The sequence below is a fragment of the Carassius auratus genome, chromosome 18 (genome assembly GCF_003368295.1).
Source record: "Carassius auratus strain Wakin chromosome 18, ASM336829v1, whole genome shotgun sequence".
NCBI lineage: Eukaryota > Metazoa > Chordata > Actinopteri > Cypriniformes > Cyprinidae > Carassius > Carassius auratus.
In genome coordinates this window covers 11,542,629-11,557,238 of record NC_039260.1, presented here as the reverse complement: position 1 = coordinate 11,557,238, position 14,610 = coordinate 11,542,629, and the positions used below count along the sequence as shown (strand labels likewise).

The 14,610-nt window shown below is 36.4% G+C and overlaps 2 protein-coding genes across 4 annotated transcripts; one reads left to right on the top strand and one right to left on the bottom strand.

The window, feature by feature from the left end:
- Positions 1–1,575: 1,575 nt before the first annotated feature.
- Positions 1,576–9,773, bottom strand: bckdha (branched chain keto acid dehydrogenase E1 subunit alpha). 2 transcript variants are annotated; one of them, XR_003294320.1, is made up of 9 exons: positions 9,617–9,773; positions 8,058–8,234; positions 7,877–7,963; positions 7,670–7,778; positions 5,221–5,382; positions 4,745–4,951; positions 4,512–4,653; positions 2,226–2,751; positions 1,576–2,150 (listed from the first exon to the last, which is right to left on the bottom strand). XR_003294320.1 is itself a non-coding variant. In XM_026287646.1 (8 exons), exons 1-8 carry the CDS (start codon positions 9,728–9,730, stop codon positions 2,409–2,411), a joined length of 1,341 nt encoding a protein of 446 aa, XP_026143431.1. In that variant the 5' UTR covers positions 9,731–9,773; the 3' UTR covers positions 1,576–2,408. The 2 variants fall into 2 exon arrangements, 1 of the variants encoding a protein (XP_026143431.1); XM_026287646.1 differs by having other exon boundaries at positions 1,576–2,751.
- Positions 9,774–10,074: 301 nt separating this feature from the next.
- On the top strand, positions 10,075–13,984 carry exosc5 (exosome component 5). 2 transcript variants are annotated; one of them, XM_026288203.1, is made up of 6 exons: positions 10,075–10,218; positions 10,309–10,422; positions 13,088–13,188; positions 13,390–13,554; positions 13,647–13,736; positions 13,867–13,984. In XM_026288203.1, exons 1-6 carry the CDS (start codon positions 10,113–10,115, stop codon positions 13,942–13,944), a joined length of 654 nt encoding a protein of 217 aa, XP_026143988.1. In that variant the 5' UTR covers positions 10,075–10,112; the 3' UTR covers positions 13,945–13,984. The 2 variants fall into 2 exon arrangements, with proteins under 2 accessions (XP_026143988.1, XP_026143989.1); XM_026288204.1 differs by having other exon boundaries at positions 13,088–13,209; positions 13,414–13,554.
- The last annotated feature ends 626 nt before the right edge of the window (positions 13,985–14,610 follow it).

Sequence of the window (14,610 nt, the reverse complement as noted above, 5' to 3'; positions counted from 1 at the left end):
CAGTAGCAATACAATCACCATAAGTGGGGGGACATGTGACATGAGTGGAATTTTAATATGTTATTGCTAGAAGAAAACATATATATTTGAAACATAATGTATTTGAAAGAGCCACTGAAACCACATGCTTCTGAACACCCAAGAAAATGTGATGGGCCATGAAAATATTCACAAGATCTGTTGCATCACACAACACCAGGCAGCTGACAGTCTTTTTAACAGTCAGACTCAAGCTGTTGTTGTGACAGATTTTATCAAACCGGGGATAATGTTCCTGTTTGTACTCATCATTATGCTGCTGATCAGACCCATTGCTATGGCACACACAGATTTGAATATTATGTTCTTTAACTCAATCTGTATTTCAAATTCTGTCTATGACATTTCACTCAATGCAACATTGCACAAACATTCTGTAGTTCAAGATGAGAGGGATTTACTCAGAGTATCTGATATGTACAATATAATACAGTATCTAATGTTGCATCTGTTAGTTATACAAGACCTCTTATCGTAAACTGCAAAAACATCAAAAATGAATAAAATTTGATGAATAAATGAAATAAATTGAGCAGTGTCTTATAGCTCCAAACTAGGCAAAAAGCAATTTTAGGGACAGCCAAGAATTCTACTGATCTAAAATACAGCATAATATACATTTTATTTGGTGTAAAATGATGACAGTGTGTGAGGATATGACCTGATTCAGCTAAAATTTCAAACATTTACAGTAAAATGAGTTGATATTTGTTATCTTTTACAGAGGATGAAGAGGAAATGTATCTGACCCCCTCAAAAGGTCAGTGATTACTTGAGTGATAAATCACTAGAACTGCTAACTGCCTAAAAATGTACTCTGGCAGCCTTGACCTTAATTTTCTTTGCTACTGACCTTCATTGGTTCAGTTCAACCATACTAGGCAAAAATGACACATTTGTTTGATTGTCGTTATTGCCGAATAGTGTTTAACTATCTCCTGCGTCATAGTCTTCATGCGGTTTGTTTGCGTTCGCCTGCCGCCCTCTACTGTACAGACATGAATTTACATTTACTTCGGCCTATTCATTTCACTTTTAGTGTGAAAGGACTTTAGATTTGTAAAATAACTTTTTTATATTAAAAACAACCCACGCAAGCTCCTCCCAGATCTAAAGAGTGTCGCAAAAGTTATGTAACGCATTACTTTCCATAAAAAGTTAGTTTTTAGGTAACGCAACACTGGTCACATAATGCTTTAGAATTCATACGAATATGCTGATTAGGTGTTCAAAGAATAAGATATTAATTATTATGCTGCTTATTAGTTAAAACGAGTTAGAAATATCATTTTAAAAAATCCCTTTTCACTGACCTCCTTTACTTTATATTCCTTTGCATTAAAGTTACCAGTTTGTTCAACCCTCCTTCATAATGAACTCTTCACAACACACTGAATATTATTAGTCTGCATATCGCTTCAGTCGCCAGCAGTTATTACGTACTGAAACCCACTGCGATCTCCATAAAACAGGCCTCAAGACTATACAACATTTTATTACAGTCTACGTTCAGTAAGCATGTCACTATATCAGTGATTACATTTTGTGAGCATCTTTTATTGTTTAAAATACAATTTGCAAACCCCTAAAGCTAATCCGAAAGAAGTCTCAAACACAACAATCATCATGTCATCTAACAGTTGAGTCAGTCTCACACAGAAAGTTTGTTCAGTTCATTACCAATCAGAAAATCACAGCTAAACAGAATGTCATTACTAACAATACCATGTGTGGGGGGAAATTAACAAGACACAAACCATTTATTATTACAGTAACAGTATGTTGTATATATACTTATTAATAGCTCCGTTTGGAGTAGAAAGTCTGAGGGTAATAATACACACACAAATGACAGCATCACAATCTCATCACCAGTAATGAGTATTAGCGTTGTTTGTGGAGAAATGAGAAGCCAATGCTAAACATTTACAGTGACTTGAAAACCCATATTCTAAACATACTGAATGAAGAACACTTAATGTTCTTCATAGATTATCAAGAGAAATAAAATCAGTTGAATCACTCAAGATTTTCATGCTTTAAATAAAGAAATTCTAGTGAATTGATTGATAGCACAATGCTAACATAATGATTCAGGATTTATGGGCTCTTAGAACAATGAGAACATTTGCTACATTAGACCAGCATAGAAGACCTTCAACCGATTTCCACAACTCCTTCTTTTACATCATTTTCAAGGCACGAAATGACAGCACGGATGCCTCTAGTGGAAAACATGGAGGATAACAACACATTTTTCACTATTTGTGCGTTCTAACATAATAAAACTGGAGAAAACGACAAAGAAAAACGATTCAAACAAACTGACATGTGCAAGGAACTTCCCAGTTGTGTCCACGGCTCATGGATTATTTCTCATAGAGATCAATTGGGTAATGCTCTTTATACTGCTGGACGTGCCGCCACATGGCATCTCTCTGCTTGACTAGAGGAGGAATCATCTCATCGTAGACGTCAGTGAACAGCAGCTCGGGGTTGGGTTTCAGACGTTTCTCGGCTTTTTCGAAAGCCTCCATGACGAGTTTTCGTGACTGCTTCCTCCAGGCCCGCTCCTCGTCCTCGGCCCACCAGCCTCGGGCGGTCATGTAGTGTCGCAGGCGAGAGATGGGGTGGTCCTGCTTGTCCCAGTAGTTCACCTCGTCGACGGAGCGATATGCAGAGCTGTCGTCACTAGTGCTGTGATGACCAATCCTGGAGTGGGAAGAGGAAATGAAGGCTATGTTGGTTTCAAAACACTAGTGGGTGCAGGGAAATGTTAGTGGATGTTCTGTAGATGTTTGGCCGAAAGGTGAAACTAGAAGAAACCACCACTCTGGCTAACTGATCATCTCATGTTTAACACTTTAGGGTAAAGATGGGCTTGAAATGTGCGAAAATCAGTTTGAGAGTTCTTTGTTCAGCAAATCATAATAACAACGTGTCAAAAAGTAAGATCTCTAATCGAATTATCTTTTATTTTAAATTTTTCTCAATCTACTTTTTATTCAATATTCTAATCATTGTGGAAGATGGGTGTTTAAACTTAAACTAAGTTGAAACTAAATTACTAAACAAGGTCAGTGAAAACATTCCCCACTTTTTATCTCATTATCTGGATGAACTACTGACTGTGACTTTTAACAGGCTTGATGTTTCCGGCCTGGTTGAAAAAACATGACGGCAGATATAAATCAACAACTATGTGTTGGACCTTTGAGTCTGAAATAAAATATAACACACACACACACACACACACACACACACATATACATATATACAGTATTAAGATTCAAGGAGAAGCACATTTTTGAAAAAGGTCATTTTTTATAAATTCCATTATTTTTTTCTTGTGGAGTATACATAAACATCTGATATGGGCAAAAGCTTATTCAGGATAGTTATATAAAAAAAAAAACCAATGTGCAATTTTCATTAACTCTCTTATTTTGCTAAAATTGTTAACGTGCATATTCTGCAAGGGCTATGTAAACTTATTAGCACAACTGTATGTGTGTGTGATATATATATATATATATATATATAGATCAGTCACAAAAACACTCATAATACTTATTGGTCAGTAACAATATTTCGAGGTCTGTTTTGTCGGAGTACAACAATGGGTTCTAAAAATAAAAGGTGAGCAATAAGCAATGAGCAAATTTCAAAATGTATATTCCCATAATTATTCATGTTTATTATGCAGTACAACTGTATATTATACCTTACATTTCTGTCTTGTTCATTTTGGCTCAATGATTCTTGCTAGTAACTGTTTGATAATTAAGAAAAATTAAGAAATACTTTCATTCAGAAAGGATTGCTTAAATTGATCAAAAGTAACAGTAAAAGACATTTATATTGTTCCAAAATATTTCTACTTCAAATGACTGCTATTTAACTATCTATTCTTCAAAAAATACTGAAAAAAATATAACACTGGTTTCAACAAAACCATTTAGCAACGCAACTATTTTGAATTCTTCTTGAGCACCAAATCAGCATATTAGAATGATTTCTGACTGATTGTTGCAATGATGTCTTGGTTAGTCCCTTAATTTTTGTAAGCCCCGTAATTTACAATCAAATGGACAAACAGAATCCAACTCTTAAAGAAAAAACTATAAACTGCTTAAACTGCCTGGATTCAAAACAATCCACTGCAAAGAAAATGCCGTTTCAGTGAGAGAAACTTGCATCAGACCTAAGCAATAGCCAATTTCAAGCAATAAGCAAGCTCTCCCCCACGTTTCATAAAAGCCTACACTGCAAAATATTGTTGATAAATAGGTTTACACTGCATCTCATAGCGTTTTCTGCTGAGTTTGCCACCCTACACACAGTTAAAATAGACCATACCCCAAATGGCACCCCTGTGGTCTCCTCCAGGTCTGCTCTGTTCCACATAAGCTGTTTATAGGTAACAGAATGCTGTGGATGTTGTGCTTCATAGTTTAATTCATATGGTTTACCTGTAGGTCATGGCTTCAATGAGGAAGGGCTGGTTTTCAGCCACCGCTCTGCGTCGAGCCTCCTTCGTGGCATTGTACACTGCGAAAACATCATTTCCATCCACACGTATCGACATCAGTCCATATCCTGGACCCCGAGCAGCTATGCACAAAAAAAAGGGAGGGAAAAACAGCATAAGATAAAGGAAACACAGAGACTCAGATTGGAGTCTGTGATGGACACACACACTTACCAATGCCATCTCCTCTGTACTGCTCATTGGTCGGCGTGGAGATAGCATAACCGTTGTTGCGGCAGAAGAATATGAGAGGACACTCGAGCGTGGCAGAAAAATTAAATCCAGCATGTGCGTCTCCCTCACTGGCGGCCCCCTCTCCGAAATAACAGATGACCGCACGGTTTGAGTTCTCCCTCTTGACTGCGTACGCTGCCCCGGCCGCTACAGCACGTGTGACAGATCAAAGTCAGTCTTTTCTTACACAAAGAAATTAACATTTTTTATTCAGCACAGATATATTAAATGAATCAAAAAGCGACACCACTATTTAAAACAAATGCTGTTCTTTTTAACATTTAACTGGGTTTTAGATTAAATAAAGAGTCTTGGTGAGCTTTAAGACTTTCTTCAAAAACACAACAAACTTTTGAACGGTAAGTGTAAAATATTCATGATGACTGTTCTGTGTGATAGACATGCTCACTTCTCACCTTGGGGGATCTGAGTGGCAAGGGGTGAGGAGATGGTTACAAAATTGAGGTCTTTGGAGCCGTAGTGAACTGGCATTTGTCTACCCTTGCCAAGGTCATCAGCGTTGGCATAGCACTGCGCCATAAACAGATCCAAAGGGAAGCCTCTGTACATCAATACACCTATAAAAATTCAGAAAATATACCTTTATATTTGAGCAAATATTAATAAATACATTTATAAATATATAAAATATATGAACATTTATAAATGTATAAATATAATGTATACTATAAATAAATTTTGTCAAATATCAATAAATAAAAACTATTTAATCAAACATCAATGCATTGTAATTTAAACTGAAATCTTTTTCTTAAATCTTATGTCCCGATACGAGGCATTTTGTTATAATGATTTTTGCTTTAAATAAGGTCTCTATGATATCAAAAATAAATGAATTCCATAATTCTTGTCAACAGTTTCATAAAAAAAGAAAAAAAAAAGAAAACACTAAACAAAAAAAGCCCTCAAGCTTACTGGAGACAAACAGGTAAACAGTCAGCGATTAAATAAGAACTTCATATTTTTCACATATTTCATTTAAATAAATATTTCTTCTTATTAAAGTTACACAAGTGATTTAGTCAAGAGCAGTCTTTTGGTGATTAGACAGAAAATCTGTTGTTCCTGATTAACATGAATGACAGACTGCTGTCACTTTAAGAGCTGCCTGAGAACAATATAATGTTACACATGTATCTTCTTTCTCTGAAGACCTAGATTACTGTGTTTACAAGGACACTTGTGTGCATTTTGACACATTCAAGTGTTTGTATTTTAAACCTTTCGAGGCCTAGAAAGCAGCAAAAAACATTATCTTCGAGTTCTCTGTCGCAAGTTCTCTTTTGCTACTGATTGCATTTCAATGGCTTACATTAGTTATTTAGTGATTTAGTCATTTAGCAGACGCTTTTATCCAAAGCAACAAATGAGACAATGGAAGCAATAAAAATCAACAAAAGAACACTGCTTTAAATTGTATGATAAATAAAAAGAAAACAGGTAGATGGAATACAAAAATATTAGAAAAGCTAGAGTTAGTGTTTATTTTTTTATTTAATTTTTTAAAGAAAACAAGCTTGCAATCACTTTTTTAAAATGCAATGCTTAAAATCGTATGCAAACAATAAGTTTTCGTGAACATGTAGCACAGCAATGTCACATGAGTGTGTAACCACGACAGAAATAATAGTTGAAAACCTCTACAGGTTAACACATTTCTACCTGTTAATTGTGTCTACCGGTACACCTCCCACCCCTGAGCAGCATATTACACACATGAGACGACCGTGTGTGTTTACTCCCTAAACGACTCAAAATAATGAGCTACAAAGGGTGCTTTCACACCTGCCTCATTTAGTTCGGTTGAATCGTACCAGAGTTCATTTCCTCCTTTGGTGTGGTTCGTTTGGGCAGGTGTGTGCACCAAAGGTGGACCAAACAAGCGTACCGAGACCTGCTGGAAGAGGTGGTCTCGGTACGCTTTCAAACGAAGTCTGGAGCGGTTCGTTTGTGGTGAGAACGTGATCCGACCTCGAACAGACCCAACTGCAAAAAGTACTGATAATTTTTGAACTAAACTAGCTGCCGTAGTCAGCTGCGCTGTGCATTATGGAATGAGGAAGCGTTTGTTGACAGTTTGCACTTTAGCATGGCAGCTCGTGGACAAACTTGGAGTAGTGAGGAGGTGTGGAGCCTCATTTAAGAAGAGTTAAGAAGAATTAATGCATGCCTCCGCTTGAAGTTACAAGCATGCCGTTTGCAGTGCATTAGAATGTTGTTTTCAAGCCGCATCCGCGCCTTATTATAGAAATGTATTTTTTGCATATTGTATACAATGTAATAGATTATGGCCAGGGACAAAACCAGCCCGCGCAGTCGTCTTTCCATAGTTGTGTTGTCTGCTGGCTTTTCCTCTTATGTTGGAATTTTCCCACACATAAATTCTGACCAATCGAAAAGCAGTTTAGGAAATACGTCATGGCCAATGAGTGATGTGGATGTCGTCATGTGACTGCATTTTGGTTCATTTCAACTGGTTTGGACCAAAGCAATCAGTGTAGTGTGAAAAGGAACCAAAAAAGCTGAAAAATGCTACAATGTATAATTGTTTGCCCTTGGTTCGGACCAAATGAACCGAACTAGAGATGTGAAAGCACCCTACAAAGTAAACATTATAATGGACTACATTGTGCTGATCAAGAGTGCTTCTTTTCCCCATTTTCTTCAAAATTGTTGCATCATAAGTCTGCTCAGGCCTGGAATGTTAAAGTGCAGTGAGGGTCAGTGGGAGGTCAATCGTGCCTGAGCAAGTAACAAGGCTAACGTGTCCAGTGTGTGTGTGCACACTTATAATAACAATAGTGGAGAGCCACTATTGTGACTCCAGCTTGTAAACATGCTCACCAGCTTCTCGGTATTGGCCGAAGACCAAATCAGTAGGTTCAAGAGCCGCAGCGCTTCCAATGTGTGTGCCCTCCTCACCATAATTGGTCATGTAAAAAGATATACGGCCCTTGAACACAAAAGCATACCAAACTTAAGCATAATAAACTTTTTTAATTCATTTTATATTTGAACAAACACCACACTGATATCCACTGAACCTCTCACCTGCCTCTGAGACTCGTAAAGAATCCGATCCATTGTGTTGAGTAACGTCATCTTCTGATAGAAATTCAAAACCATCTCTTTTGGAAGCTGAAACAGACAAGAAACGTAAGTGCTTAAATTGCAGATGCTATTTAGTAACCTGCTACCAGCTTATTTCCACACATTATCTTAGACTCCACACCTTAGGATCCTCAGACGGATTGATGATCTGGCCCTGTCTGTCCATCACCCTATACACAGGGATTCCTGAGATCACATTGGGCTGGATAAATTCCAGGTGATCAATAAACTCCGCCGAGGCCCCGGGAAACTGCGGCTTCTCCGCTGAAGAATCAAACGGCTGCTGGCGAAGAGCTCCCTGAAGACAGAGACAGAGGATCAGGGAGTGACATACACAAGCAGCGGTGAAGCAGTTCATGAAATCTGATCACGTACTTTACCATTCAGATCGAAAACTGCTCAATAATTCCCTCATAAACCAAGGTTATTAATCAACTGAAACTAAAATCATAGAAAAACATATTTGTTACTTGAAATAATATAATATAATGAAATAAAATAAAATAAAAACATAAAAAAAAGTAAACCAACTTATTTAATTTCAGCTAGCTGACAAGGCCACGTTTCTTATTTGAATTTGAATTTGTACTTAAACAATGTAAAGTATATTAATTAAAAACTATATAGACATTTTAAAAATATATAATATAAAAAAATGACAAAAAAATCTTAAAACGTTGTTTTTTTAAACTAAAACTATAAAAATTAATAATTTTATAAATAATAACTGTATTAATAATAATAAAATAAAAAAAAACAGTTACACACATACAGCTAAATTTAAATACTAGACTTTTAATAGCCAATTCCTGGCCAGCAAGTTTTACTATCTAGTGATGAGATCTTTTATTTTGTCTTTGTTTTGGTTTAAAGGTAATAGGGGTCATCTTGTGATTTTGATGCAGAAATATAAACAAAAGGCAAGGAGAGAAAATATAGATCCTTTAAAAAGTGGCACTAAAATAAATAAGGCTAAATACAATCTAAGATTAAATACTGAGGAAAAACTGTAAAGCATGCATATAAAAAAAAAAGCCTTAAAAATACAAGTGCCTCAGAAACTATGGTTTCCAAAACCATATGGTGAATGGTTTGCGTATTGATGCACATCTTTATATTAATCAGATGGTAGATTTAGGATCACAGCGAATACATTCGCACATATTTATGCAAGATCATATGCTGGGAAGATAAAAAGTTAATATATTTCAATGACACAAGGCTGCAGGGTTTAGCATTGAGTTTTCAGACACACCCCACAGAACCAGCCAATCGGCTCTCAGTGTACAACAACAGCCTTGTGAAGGTTGAACAGTCGATTGCCCACAATAATACACAGAGATCTGATCAATAGTTGTTAGATTAAAACAATTACCAGATGGATAGATCACATAAATAGACAGATCTAACGCAATTGTGAATTGATTCTAGGTCAGATGAGGAATGCCTATAAATAAGCATTAGAAACACTCACGGATTTAACATTATTTTAAGATTAACATCGAGATTTTCATCAATGTGGTTTACTATTGGTATCTATTTCATACAATCCAAACGAACGTTACACGAATGTTTTGAGGTTCGCGCAGCTGCACGGCTCTTACATCTGATTAGCAGGTTTTGCTAATGAAAGAAGTCCGTTAGCGGAGAACTTGCAAATATCATACAGGTCAAACTTACATTAAGGCGGAATGCTCTTTGTTGGAGAAACGTTGTTGCTTTTAACGTAGTATTTTGACGAATTGCGTGAAGCCCGATCCCGTATAATTTCGATAAACCTCTAGCAGCCGCCATCTTTACGTCAAGTGCGTGTCTTGCGTCTGTTCCTGGCTCTGATGATGCCTGTGTGAAGCCCTTTCTTTTACTGTCTATGGTGAAACCCCACGCTGTGCGTCCCCTGCTGGACAATAGCATTCAACCAACACAAACATTCAGCCCATTTTTTACGTTTGTGTCTGGGAAATGTCTAATTTTAACTGCATATTAAATGTATTAAATATAAATTCCTCTGTATAACTACATTTTAGTTACAGATATATTTTAATTATACCGGTCAAGGGTTTCTGGGAACGTGGTCATGCGATAGTTTACCACTAGAGGGCGAACATATAATCTCGTCATAATGGTGCGTTCAAAACAATGAGGCATATATGAGTGCGACGAGAGGATTGTGTGCATGAGTATCATGATGGAGTTAGATCGAGGTTGTTCAAATTTAAGAGAATATGGAAATGAGCAGAGTTTGTTATCCAAACCTGACGGGTCTTCCACATTTGTTCAAGGTATTTGTATTAGTTTGTAATTGTCTTTGTAAACTTTGTAAATTGTGTTTGTAAATCTGTATTGTTCTAAATTTGTACATTTATCATCAGGTGATACTAGTATCCTGGCAGGAGTTTATGGACCAGCTGAAGTGAAAGTCAGCAAGGAAATATATGATCGAGCTACTGTAGAGGTTCTTATCCAGCCAAAAATGGGGCTTCCAGGTATGTTTTTTTTTAAGTAAATTAATTTGCAGCCTATGGTGTGCATAGTCATAACATGGGTCGAAGACGAAAATGGCTTTTCAATTATAAAAACTATAAACGTTTAATACAGCTTTTTAAATTTACATTTAAATTTTCATCTGTCATGTTTAGTTTTATTTAAATGGTTTATTTATATTAAATATTGATCATACATTTTTACCATGATTTACAGAAGATACCTACAGTCATTCAGTGTAACATTCATACACTAAAACATATTTAAATTGTTAGATGATATTAATTGATAATCTTTCCTCCATCCTTCAAACTTTTGGTTTTACTCATTTGTCAGCAAGACGTTTGTAACCATTTAAAATATAATGATTTATATGATAACTTTTCCCTTATATTTTTAATTTGTACTGGTCAAAATAAGTTTTATATATATATATATATATATATATATATATATATATATATATATATATATATATATATATATATTAGGGATGCACGATAATATCGGCACAACATCGGTATCGGCCGATAAAAGCTTATATGAATATTTCTGCCGATGAGCCAAACCGATATTCTCCAAGTGAAATAATTGACCTGTTTTTCAGATGTGAATGTCTGTCTACATTTGTAAAATAATGTTTATGGTAGAATCAGTACAGAAGAGATATATGGATTTCTCTTCAGTGAAATTAAAGTTTAAATATATCAGTATATATTTGTATATATATCGATATCGGTATCGGCATCGGCCAAAATTATTTAGAAAATATCGGCATATCGAATATCGGCCAAAATCCAATATCGTGCATCCCTAATATATATATTATGCTGAATGATTATGGAACATTACTTCACCCATATATCGACATTAAAAGTAGACTCATTTACTGCACAAATTCCACACACACACACACGCACAAATACACACACACACATATATTTAGTTTGTACTTCAGTCATTTGTATGTATTGTGTGTATGTTTATACTTTTTACAGGTGCATCTCAATAAATTAGAATGTTGTGGAAAAGTTAACTTATTTCAATAATTCAACTCAAAATTGTGAAACTTGTGTATTAAATAAATTCAGTTTAATTCTTAGTTTTTTTTTCATTGTGATGATTTTGGCACACATTTAACAAAATCCCACCAATTCACTATCTCAACAAATTAGAATATGGTGACATGCCAATCAGCAAATCAACTCAAAACACCTGCAAAGGTTTCCTGAGCCTTCAAAATGGTCTCCGACAATCATTGACACCCTTCACAAGGAGGGTAAGCCTCAAACATTCATTGCCAAAGAAGCTGGCTGTTCACAGAGTGTTGTATCCAATCATGTTTACAGATAGTTGAGTTTGGAGGAAAAAGATGCACAACCAACGAGACAACTGCAGCCTTATGAGGATTGTCAAGCAAAATCTATTCAACAATTTGAGATGAACTTCACAAGGAATGGACTGAGGCTGGGGTCAGGGCATCAAGAGCCACCATACACAGACGTGTCAAGGAATTTGTATTTCATTTGGAAACCAGGGTCCTAGAGTCTGGAGGAAGGGAGGAGAAGCTCATAGCTCAAGTTGCTTGAAATCCAGTGTTAAGTTTCCACAGTCTGTGACCATTTGTGGTGCAATGTCATCTGCTGATGTTGGTCCATTGTGTTTTTTGAAAACCAAAGTCACTGTACTCGTTTACCAAGAAATTTTGGAGCACTTCACGCATCCTTCTGCTGACCAGCTTTTTGAAGATGCTGATTTAATTTTACAGCAGGATTTTGCACCTGCGCACACTGGCAAAATCACTAAAAGTTGGTTAGGTAAATTATCATGGTGGTGGTGTGCTTGACTGGCCAGCAAACTCACCAGACCTACATCCCAGAGAGAATCTATGGGCTATTGTCAAGAGGAAGATGAGAAACAAGAGATTAAAAAATGCAGATGAGCTGAAGTTCACTGTCAAAGAAACCTGGGCTTCCATACCACCTCCGCAGTAACACAAACTGATCACCTCCATGCCACGCCGAATTGAGGCAGTAATTAAAGCAAAAAGAGCCCCTACCAAGTATTGAGTACATGTACAATAAATGAACATACTTTCCAGAATGCCAACAATTCACTAAAATAATGTTTTATTGGTCTTATTAAGGATTCTAATTTGTTGAGTGAATTGGTGGGTCTTTGTTAAATGTGAGCCAAAATCATAACATTTAAAATGACCAGACTTAAACTACTTCAGTCTGTGTGCACTGAATTTATTTAATACACAAGTTCCACAATTTGAGTTAAATTATAGAAATAAATGAACTTTTCCACGACATTTTTTGAGATGCACCAGTATTTGCTCATAGAAAACACATTATGTTCAAGGCGTGATTTTTTTTTTTTTCAGCTTTTAAAAATGACATTTAAAACGTGAAGACAAAATTTCATTACTAATATTCATGTCAGTTGTTTAATAATAATAATAATAATAATAATAATAATAATAATAATAATAATAATAATAATAAGTGTCTTTTCATTTCGGTACATTATTCATACACTCTTCCGGTCACCAGACATCTATCTATTTCAGTGTTCTTCGTCTCGGCCTGCACTACCAGTTCTCACCATTAGATGTCAGTCTCGTACAGACTCAAACTCTCTTCATGTTGTTGTTTCGTTTAGGAGTCCGTGAGCGCGCGAGAGAGCAGTGCGCGCGCGAGACGTGCGAGGCTGCGCTTCTGTTGACGCTTCATCCTCGCTCCTCTGTCACAGTCATCCTGCAGGTCGTCCACGATGATGGCTCTGTATCCTCAACACCAGCAAAACATGTCTAATCTGTTTTAAATTATAAAAAAAGGGCAAATGTAATCCGTCTGGTGATATTATTTGACCACTTTTAGTTACTTATAACTTTTTCATAAGAAAATAAACAAAATCATACCCCAAATTTCCACTTTACTCTTGATTGATGTGTCCCCCTACAGTTTGGGTCCTTATCTAACTGTCAGCTGCCGTCATGCTGCCTAAATGCCACCTGTATGGCTCTAATGGATGCCGGGCTTCCCATGAGCCACCTTTTTTGTAGTGTGACCTGTGCAATTAGCAAAGATGGCCAGATAATCACTGATCCTACAGCTCTGCAGGAAAAGGTACACACCACACTTCCTGTTGCCCATGGCTGGCACAAACCATAGCGTACAGGTTAAGCTCTTGATCTGTCTCTTTTATGTTTTCTTTTCAGGAAAGTCGAGCGTTGTTAACATTTGCTATTGATAGCGTTGAGCATAATGTTTTGATGTCATCAACCAAAGGCTCTTTTTCACTCCAGGAGGTGAGATCGGATGCACATTTCATTTTGTGTGTGTGATTCATTGCTCTGTTTGTGGATATGATACATAGGAACTTGTGAGTGTTTCATAACCTAAAAGGCAATGACATAAATGTGTTTTCTTCCTACACAGCTGCAGCGGTGCATCGCAATCAGTCAAAGGGCTTCTGAACAAATTTTCCAGTTTTATAGGGAATCTGTCAAACGGTGATATTCTAAGATAAAATAAAACACCCATGTTGGGATTTTTACTTTGAGTTTGCATAATTTCCTTACTATATATATATATATATATATATATATATATATATATATATATATATATATATATATATATATATATATATATATATATGCGTGTGGGCCTATATAATTTTAGGGCCTAAAAAGAAAACTCGCCAAGCGCCAAATGCAAGTAAAAATCAGCATTGGCGAGTCCATGTAACAGTGTCAGTCGCCAGTTGGTGGGTACAAATTAAAACTTGTTTTAAAGGGGGGGGGGGGAAGTGAAATGCTCGTTTTCACTCAATATCCTGTTCATCTTGAGTACCTATAGAGTAGTACTGCATCCTTCATAACTCCAAAAAGTCTTTAGTTTTATCAAATTTATAAGAGAAAGATAGTCTGTACCGATTTTTCCCGGAAAAACACGACCGGCTGGAGGCGTGACGTGTGGGTGGAGCTAAAAAATCACGAGCGCCAGTAGGCTTTTGCGTTGAGAGCTTTTGGAAGCTGTGACACAGATCCAGAGGCTGAAATTTAACAAGAGCAGCATCAGCAACAACGCCTCTATGTGGTATGTACTGAAACTGTATATATTTGCTTAGCGGTTTTGGAAAATGACTAAGTTCCACTTTGTCGTCTTTTTTTTTTTTTT

Bases quoted from the DNA above. Each gene is read 5' to 3' on its own strand.
- bckdha (XM_026287646.1), bottom strand. From the start codon at position 9,730: ATGGCGGCTGCTAGAGGTTTATCGAAATTATACGGGATCGGGCTTCAC. The intron at 4,952-5,220 runs GTGAGAAGTGAG...CACGTGCTGTAG, and splicing joins TGCCACTCAGATCCCCCAAG to CGGCCGGGGCAGCGTACGCA. The intron at 2,752-4,511 runs GTAAACCATATG...TTCCCACTCCAG, and splicing joins ATTGAAGCCATGACCTACAG to GATTGGTCATCACAGCACTA.
- exosc5 (XM_026288203.1), top strand. From the start codon at position 10,113: ATGAGTATCATGATGGAGTTAGATCGAGGTTGTTCAAATTTAAGAGAA. The intron at 10,423-13,087 runs GTATGTTTTTTT...TGTTTCGTTTAG, and splicing joins GCCAAAAATGGGGCTTCCAG to GAGTCCGTGAGCGCGCGAGA. The intron at 13,555-13,646 runs GTACACACCACA...TTTTCTTTTCAG, and splicing joins CTACAGCTCTGCAGGAAAAG to GAAAGTCGAGCGTTGTTAAC.